Source organism: Myiozetetes cayanensis, unplaced genomic scaffold, assembly GCF_022539395.1.
Source record: "Myiozetetes cayanensis isolate MyiCay16 unplaced genomic scaffold, myiCay2020 scf31, whole genome shotgun sequence".
Classification (NCBI taxonomy): Eukaryota; Metazoa; Chordata; class Aves; order Passeriformes; family Tyrannidae; genus Myiozetetes; species Myiozetetes cayanensis.
This window is the reverse complement of record NW_026087533.1, coordinates 6,721,863-6,742,770: the sequence shown is the minus strand read 5'-3', so window position 1 is coordinate 6,742,770 and position 20,908 is coordinate 6,721,863. Positions and strand designations below refer to the sequence as shown.

Below are 20,908 nucleotides of genomic sequence, written 5' to 3'. Positions count from 1 at the left end.
TTCAGAGTGTCCAAAGGAGGGCAACAAAGATTGTTAAGGGCCTTGGGGGGAAGCCATGTGAGGAGCGGCTGAGAGCACTTGGTCTGTTCAGCTTGGAGGAGACTGAGGGGAGACTTCATTGCAGTTACAGCTTCCGTGGGAGAGGAAGAGGAGGGGCAGACACTGATCTCTGCTCTGTGGGGAGCAGGGACAAGACCCCAGGGAATGGCCTGAAGTTGTGTCAGAGCAGGGTTAGGTTGGATCTCAGAAAAACGTTCTTTCCCCGGAGGGTGGTTGGGCACTGAATAAGCTTCCCCGGGCAGTGCTCATGGCACCAAGGCTGCCAGAACTCAAGGAGTGTTTAGATGATACTCTCAGGCACATAGTGTGACTCTTGGGGATAGTCCTGGGAAAGGCCGACGGTTGGAATCGATGATCCTTGTGGGTCCCTTCCAACTCAAAATACTCCGTGATCCTGTGATTTCAGCGCACTGCAGTTACCCCTCGAGTCCCCGGCAGTACAGCTCAGCATTCCAGCCGAAAGTCGCGGCACCCCCAGCCGCCCGGAGACACGATGCCCCCAGAACCTTCACGGCCCAGCGCGGGGCGAGGCTCGAGGGCGGTGCCGCGGCCCCGTCGCTCCGGTAACGGTGGGGAAGCGCTGGCGCTGTTAAAGCGCACGGCGCAGGCGTGTGGTGGGGTGGGTCCGGTGTGGGGTAGATGGCGCATTACAAGGTAGGAGGCAGTCCTGGCGCGGGTGCGGTGTTGCCCCGCTTCCCGCTCGGAGCGGCGGGACCGACACCGGCTCGGCCCTTCGTGCCGCCTTCGCGGCGGAAAGCGGGGCCGGCCCGGGCCAACGAGCCGCCTCGGCAGCTGAGGCGGGGCGCGCCGCCGATCTGACCGTGTGGGCGTCCTCTCTCAGGCCGCGGACTCCAAGCGGGAGCAGTTCCGCCAGTACTTGGAGAAGTCGGGGGTACTGGACGTGCTCACCAAAGGTAAGTCTCCTGCTCCTGAGGGGCCAGCGGGCGGCTTTTGCGGCTCTGCCCGCACGGCCCGGCCCGGCCCGGCCGTGTTGTGGTGGCCCGTCGGGCAGCCCCGCCGGCTCCCGCCTCGCCGGCCGCCTCTTCCTCTCAGTCGGCGAGGGGGTAGCAGCAGAACTCTCCTGGAAAATCTCGGTGCGGCGTGGCCTGGAAATGGAATCCGAACTGGGCGGCGAGGGAGGGCGGTGGGCCTCTGGTAACGCGCCCTGGAAGTTACAAAGCGTTAATTCCTGTGGGGGTCGATTGTTAGAGGCGCGTATGAGATACGAGGCGGTCCCTCTCCACGTGTGGTTGTGTTGGAGATCTCTCATACTCTCGGACAAAGTGGTTCTTTCGATGCGTGCTTTTGGTTAATTTTTTGGGGGCTGTTATTCTGTCAGAGCTCTACAGAGAAAGTAAATGCTTGAGGTGAAATAACAGCAAGTGTTATTTTAAAACCCACTTTAATAATTCTTTAAGACCCTTTCTTGAGTAGAACTTAATGCTTTTTCTAAAACGAATGAAACTTATGTTTTGGAGAGTGACTATCAATATCAAAATGGGGAAAATTATGCTAAACTTGACACATATGACTTGGCATCTTTGAAGTCTTTTTGAGAGCCTTCCAATAGTATGTGGCAAAAATCTGTTTTCATATCTGATTGAAAATACACTGTTACAAGAGGGAGCAGCAGATCTAGGGTGTCAAGCAAATAGGTGTTGCATTAAGACTCTTGGCCTGGTGTGTGAGAGCCATTTGATTTTTCTATTGCAATACCATCCAATGCAATGGCAAAACAAGCCTTCCAAGCACTGAGGCATCTTAATTTTGTTTTTAATTTAGGAGATGCGTATCTTAAAACCAATTTGACTGTGCAGTTTGAATATCTGGAACTGGCACATTGCCCCTGTAGAGAGTGGGGAATGGTTATGTTTGGGAACTTTCTGAGTATTCACATGACTGAGTTCTCCGTGTATATGACTACTTTTATTTAAGCTGTCAGGGTATTGCTGCTTGTGTTTTACTTCTGTGGCCATTAGGGGCCCCATCCATAAAGATTATCAGTGTCACCTACTCTGACAGGTTTTTTTATATTATACTCTGACAGTAGCCATTTAGTTTTGTAACTGTAGGTGTTTGATGGAGGTTTGCTTTTATGCTGAAAGTTACAGAACTGCTGATGTCCTGTGGTTCAGAGAAGTGGAAATAATGATACATGAAGGGAGTCTCAAAATAGTTAGGATTTCAGTCTTGCTGATGAAAGCTAATACTAGTGTTGCATGTGGAATGTGTAAAAATTGTCCAGGCCATTTTGTGTTCTGTGCTGGACTAGCCAAAGACTGAGGTTGTGAATCAAGAAAACTTATATTTAGCTGTTACTAGGTGGAATGCTCTGTCTAATCCTGTACAGCAGACCTGTTGTTTATGTCAAAGTATACAGGTGAAAATCATGTTAAATGGAAAAATGTGCTATAAATGTTGTTATGCTTTCTGACTGTTGTTATGTGTTCTAAAAACTTAAGAGTTGCATGAACTTCTTGCAATTGATGAATATTTTCTGTTTGCAGTGTTGGTAGCCTTATATGAAGAGCCAGAGAAACCAAATAGTGCACTGGAGTATCCTTTTTCTCTGCTGTGTCTTGTTTGTAGAGACCTTATGTGAAACAGCAGTACTGCTTCTGACTCATAGGTGAACTTGAAAGGCTCATTTAGAAGCCTTGCCTGGAAAACATGGCTTTTATCTTTGCATTTTGGCTAATAATTGACTTCTTACAAGCTAATGGAGAGTCTGACAGGATGCAAGAGAACTGGGCTATCAGTGTGCCAACAATTACAAACCTAAGGTATAGGCCATTACAGAGTTGTAGACCTGCAGCATTTGAGTGCAGTGTCTGTGACTTCTGAAGTTTGCTTCTTCACATTTCCTTTTTTTGTTTTGTTGGTTTTTTTTTTTTTTTAATAATAAGAATTTGTACTGATGTCTTGGTTTTGGTTGGGTTGTTGTTTTTTGTTTTTTTTTTTAAAGGAATATAGCTATGAATTTAAAAACCTCTCTTATTTTTTAACTTCATTCTATAGGATGAAAAGCACTGTAGTAATCTCAATGGTGTACTGTGATTTTGGTCATGTGTACTGCAGTGCTAACTTCAACGTGTTAAAACTAAAATGTGGTTACACTATATAACTGAAGAAATGCTTAACGTCTAAATATCAGCTTTCTGAAGCATCATCTGGGAGCTTCAGCTCCTGAGAATCCAGAATTAGAGGCACTTCGCTTGGAACTGGCAGAGATGAAACAAAAATATGAAGCTGTGCTGGAAGAAAACAAAACCCTGAAAAGCAAGGTAAAATCTACTTGGTGTTACTCTGTAGTTCCATATCATACAATGAAAAAAATACTTTAATACTTAGGATACAGCTTTCTTCCATTAGAGTAACTGATAAATGTTGCATTGTTTAGCGTTGTGGCTGAGAAATGCTGATAGAATTCATTGTAGTTAAGGTGGTTTTGTTTTTTTTTAAATGGGACGCTTCTTTTAGAATATAATATGTAATAATACTAAACTTGGGATTTTATTTATTCAGGGAAAGTCTGTACTATCAAGTCTAATACACTCTTATTCAATCCTGTCTGGATGTGTTTGTCTGATATTATGTAGCTCATTCTTCCATGAGAGTTTTGAAAAACTCAGGTAATTTATCCATTATAAAAGTTTTCAAAAGGCAAACCAAAAGAGTAATATTCTATATCACTTTGTCACTTGGCACAGAGGCACACCCTTGCACATGGCAGGATGGCACCAGTGGAGGACATTAGACCTACAGAGAACAATAATACGTGCTTTTTATCCAAAACAACCCTGGTATTTCTCTATGTGCAACAGCAGTGAGTCTGAAGTGCAGGCAAAGGCAGGGCCATTCTTTAATGGGTTTGCAGGCCGTCTGAAAGAGCTTGGAAGTGTGAACAGCTTCCTAAAAACACTGAAGAAAGAAACCTTTGAGGTGCTTAATACTCCAGTAGCTTATATGCCACTGCAGGTTTACCTGCATTTATTGGAAATGGATGGTGGCTGTTATATGTGAATATAACAGAGTTTTTTACTAGGAGACAGCCACTCCACTTTAGGTCTGGGAGAAGGGATTCTTGGGCATTACCCCTTTGTATTTCTTGTCTGGAGTACCCTCTTGCTGTTGTAATAATTCTCCTCCTCTTCTGTTACCCACTGTGAGTTCTCACAGCTACATTTGTTATTTCTTCCTAGGAAATATGGCAAACAGCAGAATTTTAGGGGAATAGCAATAGACCAGCAGTGCACTTGGTGTTGCAGACTTAAAAATGCAACTGATAGTAAGACAGACAGATGAGAGCAGAGTAATCTGAGTCTTTGTTTAAAGAATTCAAGACTTGTTCCAGGAAAGTAAGCCTTTCTGTAATCGTGGGTTCATTTGTGCTTTCATGTTATTCATCTTTCAAGTGATAACTCTTACTTTACATATTTTCCAGTGTAAGCGTGGGTTTCTTTTCCCCTTTCTTCCTTCTACTGTGTAATGCCCATCATTCTGACATCCTGTAGAACTTCACACAGAATGCGGGGAGAACACTACTGTTTAGCGTTCTTTTAGGAATCCTCTAGCATAAAATATGTGCCATTATCTGTGTGTTTATTGATAACTTCTGTTGCAATCATCTGAAGATCTGTCTCTTTCCTGACATTTATTGCTCAGAATGTCAGGTATTTGTGTGTGTGCTGAGGGCAGGGACAGGAAGTCGATAGTTAGGCTGTAGGTAGAAAACTGACTTTGGATTGTGTACTAGCCATCTGTTGTAGTAAAACTTACAAGAATGAAAAAATGCTATTTTTGCAGTTTTTATTAGCAGCAGAGTGATTGGTGCAATTTAGTGTTGCTATGAGGAAAGAACACGTGTATTTTAACTTATTTTTTATGTACTTTTTTTATTTTTAAGCCACTCTGCAATTTGCAAAGGGGAGGAATCTTAATTGAGTAAACTGAACTGGCATATCTCAGAGAGATGGTCCTTTTCAACTGTTTTTGAAGCTTGAGCTTTTCTTTAATGTCACTGGGGTCAAGTGAACACCATATCTTTCCTTGGAAGTAATTTTATAAGTAAAGGTCATATTTAGTATAAGTGCATAGTTGCCCAAGCTATGCTCTCCAGAAAGCATAATCGAAGCTAGAATGACTACAGGAAATGTTAGTTTGGATAGTGTTGCAATGAGAATAACTGTTTCATTTAATCATATTTTAGTGAAACCATAGCTTATAGGTCATCATTATGAACTGCTATCTAAGATGTGAAGTACTTAATGAGTCCTAGAACAAGAAGCAGTGAAAAATTAAGGGCAAGATCTATGTGCTTTTAGAAGGCCCCCTTGTTATGGCTGCATGGTTATACAGTGTGTCAAATGGATGTTTTGAGAGAAGGGTTATTTTGTTTCCTGACTTGAATGAAGATGAGTGAGGTCAAGTGCACAAAGTAAATGGAGCAAGTCCAGACCAAACATTTTCTTACATTTCTTAATGTAGCATGTTATATGAAATGTTGCAACTAACTAAATTCCTTTCTTTAAATCCACAGCTGGCTCAGTATGAACCACCTCAAGATGAGAAGCATGGTGAATAACAGTAGTTTCTCCTTCAATGCCTTGACTAAATAAAGGGCTTCCTGAGAACTCTGGTCTTTATTGTGTGTGTGTGAACTCTGCATTGTCTACTTTGTTACTTCATCGTCTTAAAGAAAGAAAGTGCAGTATCGTGAGCCTGCAGCTATAGCAGCAATTGACGAGTTAAGCATACTAGCCAACTTTCTTTCTGTGTTTAAGAAAAGATGACAGTTACGATGAACTTCTAGACAACTGTGTCGGCCAACTTTGAGTAATTTTCACATCATAGTCAATGGTCCTGTTTGAACTGCTGATCTCGGTTTTCTTTCAACTGAAGGGGGTGACATGGCACAGATGGACTAACTGTAAACCAAAGCAGGACCTTCAAGTTACATTCAGTGTTGCTAAATGCTGAAGATGCAGTACCTACTGAACTTATACTGCAATTTGTATGAGGTGTACCTATTTCCATGCAGTTTGTGTCTCCGCTCCTGTCTCAGAAACTGGGCCTTGGAAAGTTTATCTAGATAACGACCTGGGCAGTTCTGAACATAATACAAAAATCTTACTTTTAATGAAAGTCCTGTGTAATTACAGTGACATGTGTGAGAGTACAATGGGGAGAGTTCTGCTTTCCTATTCATCTAACTGTGAAAAGAAAATTTAGGCAGGGTAGAAAATCCAAGTAGGGTAGGGTGTGAGTGTGACTTGTGATTTTTAATTTTGCCTATGTTCTGTCTCCCGTTTCCCTGAATTTGCTTCATGACTCTTCTGAAATGCAAAGTTGACCTTTATTAAAAAAAAAAGAGATACATTTTAAAGAGCTGCATTTTTTTCCAATCCTAAAACTATGTACTTTAAAGGCTGCTGATGATAGGAAAAATAAAGCAAAGGGGAAATGAAGTTGTCCTATATATTACATTTACTGGCTATTAGTTTAACTTCCTTATTTTTAGGATAGGTTTTGCAGATTGTCTTACAGATGGGATAGGATGGATTGGAACTTTTGTTAATCTAACCAAGGGCTAATGAACATAATTATTGCTTACTTTACTGCTGTATCTAATGTTGATCTAAACAGGCCAGAAGAGAGGTAAATGAGGGGAAAATACTGTGTTAAGTCTCTAAAGCATTAATTAGAAAAAAAAATACCATGAACCAACAAAACCAAAAAAAGGCAGGAAAAAAGTCTTCCAACCTCTGGAACAAAGCAGAGAGAAAGCTCACTTGTAGGATAGAACATATCCCTAGCATTAAGTTGCACCATGTGGAAATAGGGAGAGGATAATGCTATAGGAAATGTACAGTTGAACATGTTCTCTGAGTAATGAGACTGGCATGTCTTGCTAAAGAAGCAGCAAGATGGATAAAGGTGTTAGTCGAGCCCATAAACAGGGCATGAAGGACTCCGGAGTCGAGATGTTGGGTGCCAGGGCAGGAATGCAAACTTACATTTTTCATAATTGTATTAGTTCCCTTCTGAAAAGCAGTTTGGTTCTTGCGAGTCTTAATTTAGGATTGTAATGAAGTAACAGTAACGAGTTAGATAAAACGTCAGTTGAGCTGCCTCCTTGTAGTGGGCTGTCAGTAGAAAATGGACTGACTGTTTATGTGAAGAACCTTGCTAAAATTAATGACTGTCTAAAGAAGAGTCTTGCTTTCAAGGTAACGTTTGCTTAGAGGGGGTGGCCTCCCCTACCCCTACTGAGGGCTGGTTTTACGCCTTAAGCGAAGCGGAACCTGCAGCCTGTCTCCACACCAGGGACAGGGCACGGAGGTGCTTCTTGTGGCTCCCTCGAGAGCGCGGCGAGTCCCTCTTGCCCTCCGGCTTTGCCCCGCCCGTGCTCTCCCGGTAGCCCGCCATCGCCCCCCGCCCCCCCATCCCTCCTGCTCTTCTCGGGCCGTGCTCGCACGGTGCGTCGCTTCCTCTCTCCGGCTCTGACCGGGCCATGCTCGCCCGGTGCCCTCACCCCGCCCCTCCTGCTCACGTGCGGCAGTGCCGTCAGGTGACTCGGGTCGTCTGACCGGGGCCGTCCCACCTCGCCGCCTCTCTCGGGCCAATCGGCGGCGCGGGGCTTTGACAGCGGCCAATCCGTGCTGGGCTGGGCCGTGTCGGGCTGGGCCGGGCGAGCGGGAGGAAGCTTCGGGCCGGGCGCTGGCGGGCAGCGGGCTCAGGGCGGACATGGCGCTGCAGTTCGGCGGGGCGGGCGCGCCGGGCGCGGCTGAGGAACCGGCGTTGGTGGGGGGCAGCTTCGGGGCCGCGGACTCGTTCCCCAAGGACTTCGGCTACGGGGAGGAGGAGGAGGAGGAGGCGGAGCTGGAGGGAGGCCCAGGGCCCGGCGGGCCCGGCGGCGGCGCGGGCGGACCCGGCAGCGGCGCGGGCGGGGCGGACTCCAAGCCTCGGATCCTGCTTATGGGGCTGCGGCGCAGCGGGAAGTCTTCCATCCAGAAGGTGAGGGGCCGCCGGCGGCTCCCCGCTTCCCCACACGAGTTGTGTCTCTCATTTGCTGTGCTGCTGTTCGGGGCATTCCTGCTTTTTATTGTGGGCCCATGTGGCGAAGTTGAAACGACGGGAACCTCCTGCCTAAAGACACTGGCTTTCCAGAACGGAGTCTGATCGCTTGCGCTAGAGAAGAAGGTCGTGTAGCATAGGTTGTAGCCTTTGCATTTCTTCACTTTTAACGCTTTAAAAGTAAACAAGTGAAGATGCTAGTGTGAAGTTTGTCGTGAGGTGTTTCTTACAGCTGTGAAAGCACTGTGAGCGGTACAGCTGTGCGGTGTTTAGCGTGCTTCCACTTGGAAGACTTGAGCTTCGTTATGCCTTCTGATGCTTTGAAAGAGACTTCTGCTTTTGTATAAACAGGATAGACTCTGGTTCTCCCTAGTTACACTAGGCCGAGTAAACGAGACTCCAGGAGGAAATGCCTTAGGAGTTTCAATGCCTTAGGTTTGTTGGTTGCTTTGTGAAGTCACCAGTGTTTCTTAATAAAAGTAAGATAATTTTTTCATTTGCCACGTAGCTCAACAGAATTGTAGTGTTAAGAATGATCCTTGTTCCTCAGTGCATATTTTATGTTCGTGGTCCCAGCTGTGAAGTTTTCAGTGGTATTTTTATGGAAAGATGTTTCTAGTGAAATGCGTGGTTCTCAAGCTCTAGGCTTAGGGGCCTCAAACTTGCTTCAAATGCAAGTGTGAAGACCTATCGAGATTTCTGTAAAGGCTTTGTGGAGGGAAGCCTTTTTTGGACATTGTGGTATAGCAGGTATGAATCTGCTTCTTTTTGCCATCTTATGCACACTGCTTGGTAATCCATACGCTGCAGTAAACCAATGAGTTCTAAACTGACTTCAGACTGTATGTGTTAGTGAGAAATTCTGAAATACAGTGGCAGACCAGGCTGTCATTGCTTTTTAGTCTTGTCAGTTATTCCCCATTATTTAGGTCAAATGATCTCACTGTATGTGCAAATGCAGTGATTTCACTGAAAGTCTTTTCTAAGTCTTTTTAGTCATGTGAACGGCACTGATTGTAGACTCGAATTAGAGATCTTATCGTGTTATCCGCTGTTGAAAAACCTCCCAAAAGCTAGAGGGAAGCAGCAAGTCCAAATTGCAGATGGATTTTAAGACTTTTCAGGTCTCTTTGTAGATGTACCTTTTGGACTTTTTTTATGGCCAATGTTGATAGTCTTCAGTTCTCTGAGGACCTATTCAAGTAGCTGTATAGGAAAGGAATAGTGTGATGCTGAGTATGTAATAAGAGGACATAGGATTTATCTTTTGCCCATTGGTTACCGACCTGGCTTGGGAATTAGATAGAAGCTGTGATTCTGATACCTAGGAGTTCATTGTGATGCTGCCTGAGTAAACTAACTGTGGTAATAATTTGAGACATTCTTGTAATATCAAGAAATTTCTCATCAACAGTGTTCCTGCTCTTAGATCTGTCTGGTTCCAAAATGTCCATAACCAGGCCAGCCCTTCTGTCTGGGCACTACTTGTTGATCACCTTGCCAGGGAACAGGGATATGCAAGATAAACACTGTATCAGGGAAAGTATTGGCTTTGTGATTGTCTAGAAATTTCTGTGAAAAACATGAATTATTAAACCATTCTAACCTTCCACTGAGAGCAATATTAACAGGACACCTCTTACAAAAAAAAAAAAAAAATGGTCCTGTGGAGGAACTCTTTTTCATTTGGACAGTTGGATTTTCCATACTGATATAACCTCTGAATACTCAGCAGCAAATTGAGGGTAATAGATTTTGGGAATGTGATGATTGCTTTGGTTCATAACAAAAATTTTTGTGCAGACTTGCATAGCTGGACTTACTGTACTGTCCCTGTGTAATAGGAACCTGGAAAGAGTTTGGATGGGGGACACCAGTCTGATGAAATGTGCTGCTTTGGGAAGAAGGGAAAATGGAAATGATGGTATTGCTTCCCAGAGACTTACCTGCTTTAAACCGAATTTACTAATTCTGTCCCGCTTCTGTGGGAGATGCTGAGTTCCAAAAGAAATGTTGATTTCAGAATGCTTTAAAACTATGCTGCAAATGATGCTGAGGAATGCAGTACAGCCTCTGTGTATCTAGAACTGTTCTTACTTTTCCATACAAATGTTCTGCTGTTTAAAACCTCATTAAGACCATGGCCTCCTAAACCTTCCCTTAGGCTTAAAAATCTAGGCTGACATATTGCTTTGTACCTCAGTAAACAATCCATTAACTATACTGGGTGTAGGCTTGTATGTCTTTCAGGTTTTTTTGACAGTTTGTTGCATCAGGTTTCTAATGGATGACTTCTGTAGTTGTATGAAACATCTGATAAAAACAGAATTACCAAGTGCTGTATAGGAAATATCTTCCTTTTGCAGTCCTAGTGTTTGACCACATTATGTTTGAAATAACTTCCATATTATGTAGTTGAGTTGCTTTAGAACAGTATTCAGTGTTGACACTGACTGCTTTTGCTACAGGCTGCTTTGCTGTGGAGTTACGTGCTAGTTCTGTTTGTACAGGGAAGGGCTAAAATCCCAGTGGGGCTTTTTGAGTTCTAGCAATGACTATGTTTTTCACCCTGCAGCTAAACTGTTTACTGAGTAGTGTGAAATCTTTTATAGTTTCTTTAGGGAAGTTTCACAGAAGTTCCGCCTGACCATGAGGAAGAACTTCTTTACTGTGCAGGTTACTGGAGCCCTGGAACAGGCTGCCCAGTGAGATTGTGGAGTCTCCCACACTGGAGTTACTCAAGAACCATCTGGACACAATCCTGTGTAATGTGCTCTGGGATGACCCTGCTTGAAAAGGGAGGTTGGCCCAGATGACCCCACTGTGTTCCCTTCCAACCATACCCAATCTGTGATTCTCTAATTAAAAGGAGAGGGTCAGCAAACTTAACTCAGTTGCTAATAGATGGCACACTATCTAGCTATTCAGGTCTCTAAAACAGAGATGTTATTTTTGTACTCTTCTATTGTAGTTTGGGAACCATCTGATTATGTTGTGTTATAGCACTTGACACCAGACTAAAAGCGAAGCTTCCTTTAGGAATTTCTAAGATTGTAAAGGAAAGGTTCTTAAAAACTTGCAGTTTCTTAATTAACACATTTGCTTCATACCAGATAAGAATATAATAGAATTTGAAAATGCTGTGTTAGACTTGCAAGGAAGAAAGAGTAACTGGGATATCTGTGTCTTTAGCCATTGGACTTGTGAAAATGTTTAACTGTATTCAGTTGCTTGGTTTGGGTTGGGGGGGTAGGTCATTTCCTTAGCTGATGCAGGAAGCTGTCTATATACCAAAACAAAGCTGTATGCCTTAGAAGGGATAAACCTATTTGTAAGATTTAAGTCACAAAACTTTCACCCATTTCTTCTAATAAGGTAAAGTCTAGACTATTATTTGTGTTCTTTTAACAGGTGGTGTTTCACAAAATGTCTCCCAATGAGACACTGTTCTTGGAAAGTACCAACAAAATCTACAAAGATGATATTTCCAACAGTTCGTTTGTGAATTTCCAAATATGGGATTTTCCTGGACAGATGGACTTTTTTGATCCAACATTTGACTATGAGATGATCTTCAGAGGAACGGGTGCTCTAATATATGTTATTGATGCCCAGGTAAATACAAATCACTAAGAATCACAAGGAAGTTTTATTTTTACTTTTTGTGTGAGAGGAGTTGAATGAGAAGCTAGTAATTCATATTTTTAGATATGTTCGTAAAACATCTGCTACGTATGAAGGAATGCATTGGCAATCTGATTTTTGGTGTGTGGTTTTATTTTGGTGAAGTGACTGGAACATATGCTACTGGTGGAGAGAGGGGAAAGGGGCTGGTACTCTGAAATTACCTGCAATAATAGTGAGAACCTGCTCTGCTAGGTGGATGGAATTATCCCTTCCTTCTGCTGTGGAGGTTGTTTAATAATAGCACGCTTCTGACCTTAGTTTGTAGTACTGATACTACAGGATATCTGGCAGTTTTTAATAAACCTAGAAATTGCACCATGGGAGATCACTGCTTGCCTATTGCTGGAGCTGAAATGTAACCCATGTTTTACTCTGAAGTCTAGTTTTGTGTAGCTGAGCCTTGGATAACTAATGAAACTTAATTGACATAACAGAATCTAAGCTGCTTGGATTTCTCACACTTCAGGGTATTCTCTCTCTCCTCCCAGACTTATTAGTTACAGAATTGAAGTTCTTGCACTGAAATATTTTGTTCTTGTGCAGAATGTAATAGTTATCAGAGAGAAAGCTTTATCGTTGATTCCTACCAAAACTGATTCACAGGATGACTACATGGAAGCTTTAACAAGACTGCACATTACAGTTTCAAAAGCCTACAAGGTCAACCCGGAAATGAACTTTGAAGTTTTTATTCATAAAGTTGATGGTTTATCAGATGACCATAAAATAGAAACTCAGAGGGATATTCATCAGAGGGCTAATGATGATCTTACGGATGCTGGGCTTGAAAAACTTCACCTTAGGTGAGTTAAAGACTCTGGCATATGTGATTCTGCTGTTGCTGATATGCATACAGATTAATGGCTTTTAGATGTGACTGGAGTGAGGTCTGATTACTTTCTTATTATTTAGCAAACTCTTGTTAAAAAAATACACCGCTGAATTATTTAGCAAACTCTTGTTAAAAAAATACACCGCTGAATTTATGGACATACTTTAACTGTTAGACTGACTAAAATAAGGCAGGCTACTGCATCAGATTTCAGTGAACAGATTATTCATAAACTCGATGATAATTCAAGGCCCTTCTCAGTTAGCCTAACAGGCCAAATTTGTACATGTGGCCTGTAGGGGCAGGGTTTCTTCCTTGTAGTCCTGGGTAGCACTGACTTTTCAGTGATTGGTTTAAAAGCTTAGTCTGTTACTTGAGATTTGACTCACTTATAAGGTATCTTCTACAGACACCTTTAAAACGAGGCATCTTTTCTGTGGGTCTACTGCTATTTTGGTTCTTGTGGAGCCAGTATCTTGATGTTAGTGTGAACAAAGTGGAAGGCCAGGAACCAAATTGAAGAAACCAAATTGAGCATTATTTATACCATTGTAATAAGCATTCTGTAGGCAAAGTGTGTTATGAAAGAATGTTCAAATTTTTTTCCTTGGTCTCCCATCTCTAAGGAATGGGGGAAATCTGTTTCATGGTTACTCGAGCCACTCAGAAATTAGGTTCTTTGTGCATTGGTCAGACATATTTGCGATAAAGGCATACCAGCCAAGACATCAGTCCTGAATGTTAGAAAACATAGCTTTAACATTTCTATTGCAATTCTGAAATATTCTTGAATCTTCTTTTTCTTTTTTTTTTCCTTCCGTTACCCTCCCTCCTCATCTCAGCTTTTATTTGACCAGTATCTATGACCATTCAATATTTGAAGCCTTCAGTAAAGTGGTACAGAAGCTCATTCCACAACTGCCAACCCTGGAAAACCTACTTAATATCTTTATATCAGTAAGTGTTAATCTAATGGAACTTTGAGTGAAATATGCGGAATGGTAAAGCAAGTCCTGCCAAGGAGCGCTGGCTAGATCTGCCCTTGGGAGATTTGGGTGGCACTCATGTGGGTATACTCTGCTGACCTGGATGTCTACATTAGAAGCTCTCTACCACAGCTAAATTTTACTGGTGCATGCTCTGTGGGGGTTTCTCTAAATGTTGACAAAGCATAGTTTGACTGGTTATAACACTTGTTAGGGAAGTTTCCGGCAGGATATGCTGATTAGTTTGCTAAGGCACTTAGTAGTCTAATGTTGCAACAGATACATTTGGTAATATGAACTTGGCCTTGAACTAAACTGTCTATTTCATATTGCCTGTGAGAGTTTTCCCTTTATTCTTTTAGTGTTTGCATTTCTTATAAAATTTGTGATATAGAAATTTGCTGCTGTATACTTTAAATCAAATAAAGTATCACTCTCAAGACAAGACTGTTTCATTTAAATCATGTCTGTTGCAGGCATGTGACCAACATGGAAAAAACCAGTTGTGACTGAGAGGAGCTGTGTGCTCAGACATGTTGCCCCATGCTACCCTATAATGCTTGTTTGCTAAGTTTGGTAGAGGACTGGCCCAGTGGATAAAGGGCATGCTGACCTTGATCAGTGCCATGAGGGTATGGAGTGTGATCTTGATGCCAAAAGGATTGTCTGGATGTCCTCAGGACACTGTCTTTGGTACTGACACTAGCTAGAAAGAAGAGAGAAGGAATGATTCTGGGTGCATAAATAGAAAAGAACCTTTGCCAGTAGTGTACATGTGGTAACTTGGTGAACTACAAAACACTTCTGATCTTAGTATGAGCACATGCACTTTGCTAAAGTGCTCAGTTACAAATGTCTTGGTGCTTTTCATACCCATAACTGCCGTAATGTGGTACTCTTCATGGATTTTTAAGTTCAGAAGCTGACTTAGTTGCTCTGTGTGTTAAACTATGTGGCAACTGCCTCACACAAAAACTGAACTGCCAAGATACTACAAGCATAAAACTTAAGTGTCAGCATACTACTATGAAATATCTCATCTCAGATTCCAGTCCGTTAGGTGGATGTGAATATATGGCTCTTCTGGAATTAACAGAACCGCCGAAGAGGTAAACTGCTGAATGTGGGTTCTGGAAGCATAATAAAATGTAACCTGAATTATGATCTGTTAAATAATAAGCTAAAAAGAATTACACAAGAGTCCTCAGTTTTATTTTTGTCAACTATGTAATGTTCATATGTACTATGGGAACAAGGGTATTGTATTTATAAACTATATGCTCTAAATCTTCAATCTGTCTTAAGTCTCTAAATTGCTTATGTGTAAACCATTTTCTGCTATTAAGAATGTGAAAGTTATGAATTCTACTTGAGATTTTAAAAATTCATCCAAATTCTTTCTCTTTCTGAAGAATTCAGGCATTGAAAAAGCTTTTCTCTTCGATGTAGTCAGCAAAATCTACATTGCAACAGACAGTTCCCCTGTGGACATGCAGTCATATGAGTTGTGCTGTGACATGATTGATGTAGTGATAGATGTTTCCTGTATATATGGGTAAGTGATGAATACTCTTAGGCAAAGAAAAAAGTCCTCAAATTTGTAGAATAGGTTGCAAACTGTGCAAGTAGTGCTGGCTTTGTCATGCAACAAGATGCTATTGATTGGTCTTTAGAGCACATTGGCTCTTTAAGTAATTAGAATAAAGCCAAATGATTTGGCAGCTGAATCGAGCATTTCTACTTGATTTGTTTCCCACCACTCATGGCCCCAGACAGCTGTCTGACATTTGTTAAAGTTGTGTTTCATGTAAAATGTAAATAGTGCTGTATCTTGTTTGTCATGGTGGGTGCAAGTATGTTAATACCTGCAAATAACTGGAGTGGATAACATGCTGTGGCTTGTAAGTGTAACTTGCAGTGATACCGCTTTGAGACTTTCTGCTATCTGAACAGAATGGCATATGTGACTTTCAACGAGGGATGCCCATAGTGCTTATGTCTCACAATTTACAGCAAAATTATACTTCACAATGTGTTTTAGAACTGTGGTTCTGGAGAAGCAGTAACTTTTTTTAGAACTGTGGTTATAGCCTGGAAAGTACAGTGTTGCCAAGAAATACCTCAACATTTAATGGTCTGTCTCCTGACAGGTCGATCTAGGGTTGTGTAGCTCTTTTGGGCTTTTTTGTTTTTTTCAGGAGTGCATAGAAGTAGTTTGCGATACATCATTTACTTCTATAGTGATTTAACTAACACTAGTAACTTGCAGATAGAAAACAGCATGCTAATCTTGTCTTGTAAGTGCAGGCTGGTTCAGCTTAAGACCATGCTAATCTTGTCTTGTAAATGCAGGCTGGTTCAGCTTAAGACCAAAAAGTGTCCTGCTGCCTGTTGCACCCTCCAACCCAGCCTCACTAAGGAAGCCTTTGTATTAATTTACCAAAATTAATTTCACTGAGATGCCACTACACTGACGTCAAAAGAATGCATGCTGATAGCTTACTCTTAACTGCACATCTAAGACAGACAGTATTTAATGAAGGCCTCTACTCTGTTTAGGTATAGCTTTCCTGAGAAACTTAAGGTGTGATAATGGTCTTACTCAACGATAGTATTAAGACCTGCATTGCAGGTTCTCCACTTGCTCAACATTCAGTATGAGTAGTATTCTTCTAACTATATTTAACAGGTATTTGTCTTGAAGTTACATATGCATGCCTATTAGATTATGCCTTGGGTTAACTGTTCTTTTTTCAGGTTAAAAGAAGATGGCACTGGAAGCGCTTATGATAAAGAGTCAATGGCAATTATCAAACTCAATAACACAACAGTCCTGTACTTAAAGGAAGTAACAAAATTTTTGGCATTAGTTTGCATTCTTAGAGAAGAGAGTTTTGAGCGCAAAGGTAAGGACTTCCCCACCACTGACAAGCTTTTATCTAAGGTTTTTTGTCAACTACAAAATATTAGTATGAATTTACAAGTCACCTTGATTTTTGTGTAAGTAAATTCGTATAATTTCTTTGGGGAGGAATGTTCTTATTTCTTAGAGATAGGAATATTTTTAATTCTGTGAATCATCTCTTTAATTGCTGTCTTCCTGATGAAATTACTTGTGTAGCTAATGTGAGCTCTGTCACTACCATCTGCTCTACTGGAATCAGTAGAATGGAGTAATGATCTCCTTACCTGCTGTTTAATTATGAGTATACACGTTGCATTTGAAATTGATGCCTTTTTTTAGAAAACTGTCTAAATAAATACTAGCATCAGTAAAACTTTATTAAGTCTTCTGAGCCCAAGTTAATACTAAAATAAGTAGGAAAATACCTATTGGTTAAATGTAACATTTTATATTGATTTTGGAGCCCTGTTTATGTAAATATGCCAACCTGAACAGTTTTTCCTTTCCCTTCCCCCTCCTTATTGATAGGTTTGATAGACTACAATTTTCATTGCTTCCGCAAAGCCATTCATGAAGTCTTCGAAGTAGGTGTTGCCTCCCACAGAATCTGCAACCATCAATCAAGTACCTCAAATATGAAAGCACTGACTCACAATGGCACACCTAGGAACGCAGTCTAGAGGAAAGCTAATGACCTTGGATAGACTTGTCAGCTCTTCACTCCAAAGTTTTGTGGAACAAGAGAAGAGTAGTCTGAAAGCCTGAAGTATGTTTCAGAGGAGAAGAGTGGTCCTCACTGTGGAACAGCAACTTGTAACTGATGTTGGACAGCTGAAACTACTGTAAAAATACTTTGAGGCCAGTGGAGTTAGAAATGCTGGTTAAAACCAGCTCTGTTGCAAATGCAGTAGTTTTTCAGTTTGGAATCCTATTTTAACAGTCTGTCTCTGACTGATTGCCTGGTCAAAACTTAAAAACAATTGAGTTGAGTTTTGTGTGAAACACTGAATAGTCACTTGCTCAACTGCTTTTATTATTATTATTTTAAATTAATCTGTAGAATATCCACTTTTGCTTCAGTTTACCCTTTTGTCATGCAAAAAAAAAATTAATGTAATTAAGGCTTGTGAAACTCAGGCTTTTTGCTTGCTGAGGCTGGTCTCACAAATCATTCCATTAAGTAGCTCTTGCTGGTGTGCTCATAATATTCTTGTGAATTCTGTGTTTCTTAAGTGGATGCAAGGTATAGCTCTGTTCTAATGATTATGTGTTTGTTTAGAGAACTGACCTGAGGCTTCATTTTAAGAGATCGTGATACTTCTCTTTCAGACCACACTTCTTGGTATGTCCCCTTTAAGGGAAGGGAAGTATTAAAATCAGAAATAAACTACCTGCTCTCTTTTGCAAAAACATGGATGTCATAAATCTGTGTGATTAATCCTATTCATGAAACAACTGCATGGCTAACTGAACTGAAATGTCTGCCATCTGTTGAAATAAAGCAACCACTTTCAGCTATTCCCAAGCAAAGAAAAATGACAAAGTTATTGAGTTCTGATGGTGGATCTCTTTCCTCTCTGACTGATAATCAAGACAGTTCCTAGGAAAATGTCTGAGGGTGTTATCCATGCATGGCAATTAAGTATCGGTCTGCCATAACCTACTAATAACACTGGACTTTGAAAGCATGTTGATTCTGTACTGTGACAAACACCTTCTTGTTTGTCACCAGGCAATCTGACTAGAACTGTTTTTTTCTGATTTTGTGAATGCTTACTTTCATACTATGGGCAGTGTATCTGAATTCTTTAATTTATTGATATTGGTATTATTACAGTAGGTGTCATACTATACATCAACCTTGCTATGCACTAGGCTCAACCACTGACCCGTAAAGATCTTGCCTCTCTTTACCTGTCCCTATATGTGTATAGGTGTCGCAAAGCCATTGGACCGTCTATACAAGTGCCACTATAAAATTTTGTGCAAGAAGAACTAACTGTAAGCAATCTCTGCAACTACTGTATTTATGTGGTCAGAAGTAACCATGGGAATGCTTCTGTGCTTATCGAAAGAGCTTCAACTGAACTATGTAAAAATGAATATACATGCATTAACATTAGGGTATATACACGTACTGAATAAATGTTTTTTTTTACAGCAGGAGACTTTGGAATTCAAGTGCTCTAGGTCAGTTCTCTTAAATCTAGGCTGAGCCCCTTTTTGTTAATGGAACTGTAGAACTGGTTTTTTGAGGAGGTGCTGCAGGCTTATAAGATCGGGTTTTGTAGTTTGCAAGCACAGTGTTCTAATGCTAAAGGTAAAAGGAGAAGTTTTTGGCAAGATCACAGGAAGAATGAAATAATTCCCATTTGTGCAGTGAGTTTTCCATGTTCTAAGTACATGTGTACGTTCTCTTTGGTTTTGCCCACTACAGGATTTTGTGCTAATAAAATGAAAAAAAAAAGGCACTATTGTTTCTGCTTGTCTTTATAGACAAAAGCCTATAAATGCCTGTATACTAAAGCAAATTTTTAAAAGCCATGTTATCTTTATGGTATATTTTAAAATAGTTAAATACCACATTCCCATGTGAGACTTTAAAAATTTTGGTCAAGCTTAACTTTCATCTCAATTAAAACTGAATCCAAAATGAATACTCTATTTTCAGAAGATGACTCTGGATTGTAAAGGCATGTAAATGATTACATGACTTATCCTGTTCTTTTCATTAATGGTGAGCCTTAGACTGCGTTCTGAAGTTCTGCCTTCTGCTGTGCATGTTGTGGTGGCTTTTGGTGTTTCAATTTGTTGCAGGGGTTTTTTTGTTTTGGGTTGGGAGTTTTTTGTCGGCATTACCTTTCTCTGAAATGGTTGCATCTACTAAAGGTTAATGGTAGCAGGTCAAAACCGAATACTGTAATTTTCACTATTACCTGCACAATGTTAGCTTTAAAAGTTAAATTTGTCTTTAGTAAGGAGCACAGTGTTTCTTTAGTTTACTGGAACTAGTCTTCCTAATTAAGTCAGATGCTGCTATTTAGCTAGAGGGTTACTAATCTGTTGCTGCTTTAGTGAGGCAGTTTTTGGTTTCTGCTGAAATCTTTATGGTGCCACGGAGGAGGAAGGATAGGAATTAGGCTTTATTTTCTTCCTTGTGCAGGGATTTGTTTCCCCTTCCTGTGCTGACCTGCTGCAGGGAGAGATAATGGTAGAGATAAGGGGAGGCAATATCACAGTCTCTCCAATACAAGAACTGAAACTATGAAGGAAACCATCAACTACTGCTTCACCTTTCTGCCTTGTTATTTTTCCCGTTTTCCTCCTCTACACCTGTAGTGGTACAGATGCTCTGCAGTTTTTTTGCAAACAACTGAGGTTGCGTGGTTCTGAGGAGAAAAATGGTGCGGACAGGGGAGGACATGGGGAAAATGGTGGTCTGCCTGCTGGGAGAAGGAATGAAAATTTTGTTCTGTTGAAGAATAAAGCAACCCCTTGCAAGGTACCTTTCAAAGCTGTGTTGTCTGCCACCGAGAGTTGCCGAGTTTCCTGTTGGGAATCCCACCAGCTGTAGCACAGGAGAGGGATGGAGGGGAAGGCCAAACCTGGGGAGATGGGCAGAATAGTTAAAGATGATGTCTCTCTGAGGTCCTGAAGGGTTCAATCCACCCATTGTTTGGCTGGAAGATGGTGTTGTCTTTCCTCTCTCCCTCAGATCTCCCCCTCGTTACTAAGTCCCTCGCTTCCTGTCTCCCCTGGCAGCGTGGGGCTGCGATGGGGCATGGTTGGGCTCTGGGCAAGCTGCGGGTGAGTGACTCTTGGGCTGTCACTCATCTGAGGGGAAATGCTTGTCCTGGTGCTTGTCCCAGTGCGGCCCAACGTGCTGGAGGCCAGGAGCGCGCCACCTGGCCCATACAGTGTGCGATGTGATGGGTTTTGGGAGCTGCCGGTCGCTCAGAGTGGGCATGGCCCTGCGCCTGTCTGTGCGTGGGCTTTTCTTGTGTACCAAAGACTTTGTGTTCTCTTTGGTGCAGAATAGTGGGTTTTAGCTTTAAGCACCCACTCGCAGTAGACGGCACTCTTGTAACGTGTCTGCCAGAGGACTTCTAAAAATGCTTCTTTTTGCAAAGCCATCTTCTTCACTTTAGGTCTCAAGCAGATCTCACTCTGAACAAACTCCCCTCCCCCCACCCCCTGGGACCCCCCGAGCCCCCTTATTGCTGCACAGTTGGACAGTCAGAGGTGTTTGCGGTTTTTCCTTGGAGTCTGAATTAACTTTCAGAATGGCAGAGGAAATGAGCCTTCTTTAAACTTTTCTGTTTTCTCAAGTGCTGTTGCTGTATCCCAGTGGGTTTGGTACGT

At 41.7% G+C, this 20,908-nt stretch overlaps 2 protein-coding genes across 2 annotated transcripts; both read left to right on the top strand.

The window, feature by feature from the left end:
• The first annotated feature begins 611 nt into the window (after nt 1-611).
• MYCBP (MYC binding protein) lies at nt 612-5,693 on the top strand. The gene is made up of 5 exons (XM_050326438.1): nt 612-714; nt 902-974; nt 2,568-2,616; nt 3,215-3,344; nt 5,600-5,693. The coding sequence occupies exons 1-5, from the start codon at nt 700-702 to the stop codon at nt 5,642-5,644; spliced, it is 312 nt and encodes a 103-aa protein (XP_050182395.1). The 5' UTR covers nt 612-699; the 3' UTR covers nt 5,645-5,693.
• A 2,088-nt stretch (nt 5,694-7,781) lies between these two features.
• Nucleotides 7,782-18,709, top strand: RRAGC (Ras related GTP binding C). Its single transcript, XM_050326378.1, has 7 exons — nt 7,782-8,076; nt 11,548-11,751; nt 12,427-12,626; nt 13,498-13,612; nt 15,054-15,196; nt 16,399-16,547; nt 17,075-18,709. Exons 1-7 carry the CDS (start codon nt 7,807-7,809, stop codon nt 17,224-17,226), a joined length of 1,233 nt encoding a protein of 410 aa, XP_050182335.1. The 5' UTR covers nt 7,782-7,806; the 3' UTR covers nt 17,227-18,709.
• Nucleotides 18,710-20,908: the final 2,199 nt, after the last annotated feature.

Excerpts from the sequence above, each read along its gene's own strand:
- MYCBP (XM_050326438.1), top strand. Across the intron at positions 975-2,567 it reads ACTGGACGTGCTCACCAAAG|TGTTGGTAGCCTTATATGAA; the intron begins GTAAGTCTCCTG and ends TTCTGTTTGCAG. Across the intron at positions 3,345-5,599 it reads ACAAAACCCTGAAAAGCAAG|CTGGCTCAGTATGAACCACC; the intron begins GTAAAATCTACT and ends TTAAATCCACAG.
- RRAGC (XM_050326378.1), top strand. The coding sequence starts at position 7,807 with ATGGCGCTGCAGTTCGGCGGGGCGGGCGCGCCGGGCGCGGCTGAGGAA. Across the intron at positions 8,077-11,547 it reads GGAAGTCTTCCATCCAGAAG|GTGGTGTTTCACAAAATGTC; the intron begins GTGAGGGGCCGC and ends TTCTTTTAACAG. Across the intron at positions 16,548-17,074 it reads AGAGAGTTTTGAGCGCAAAG|GTTTGATAGACTACAATTTT; the intron begins GTAAGGACTTCC and ends CCTTATTGATAG.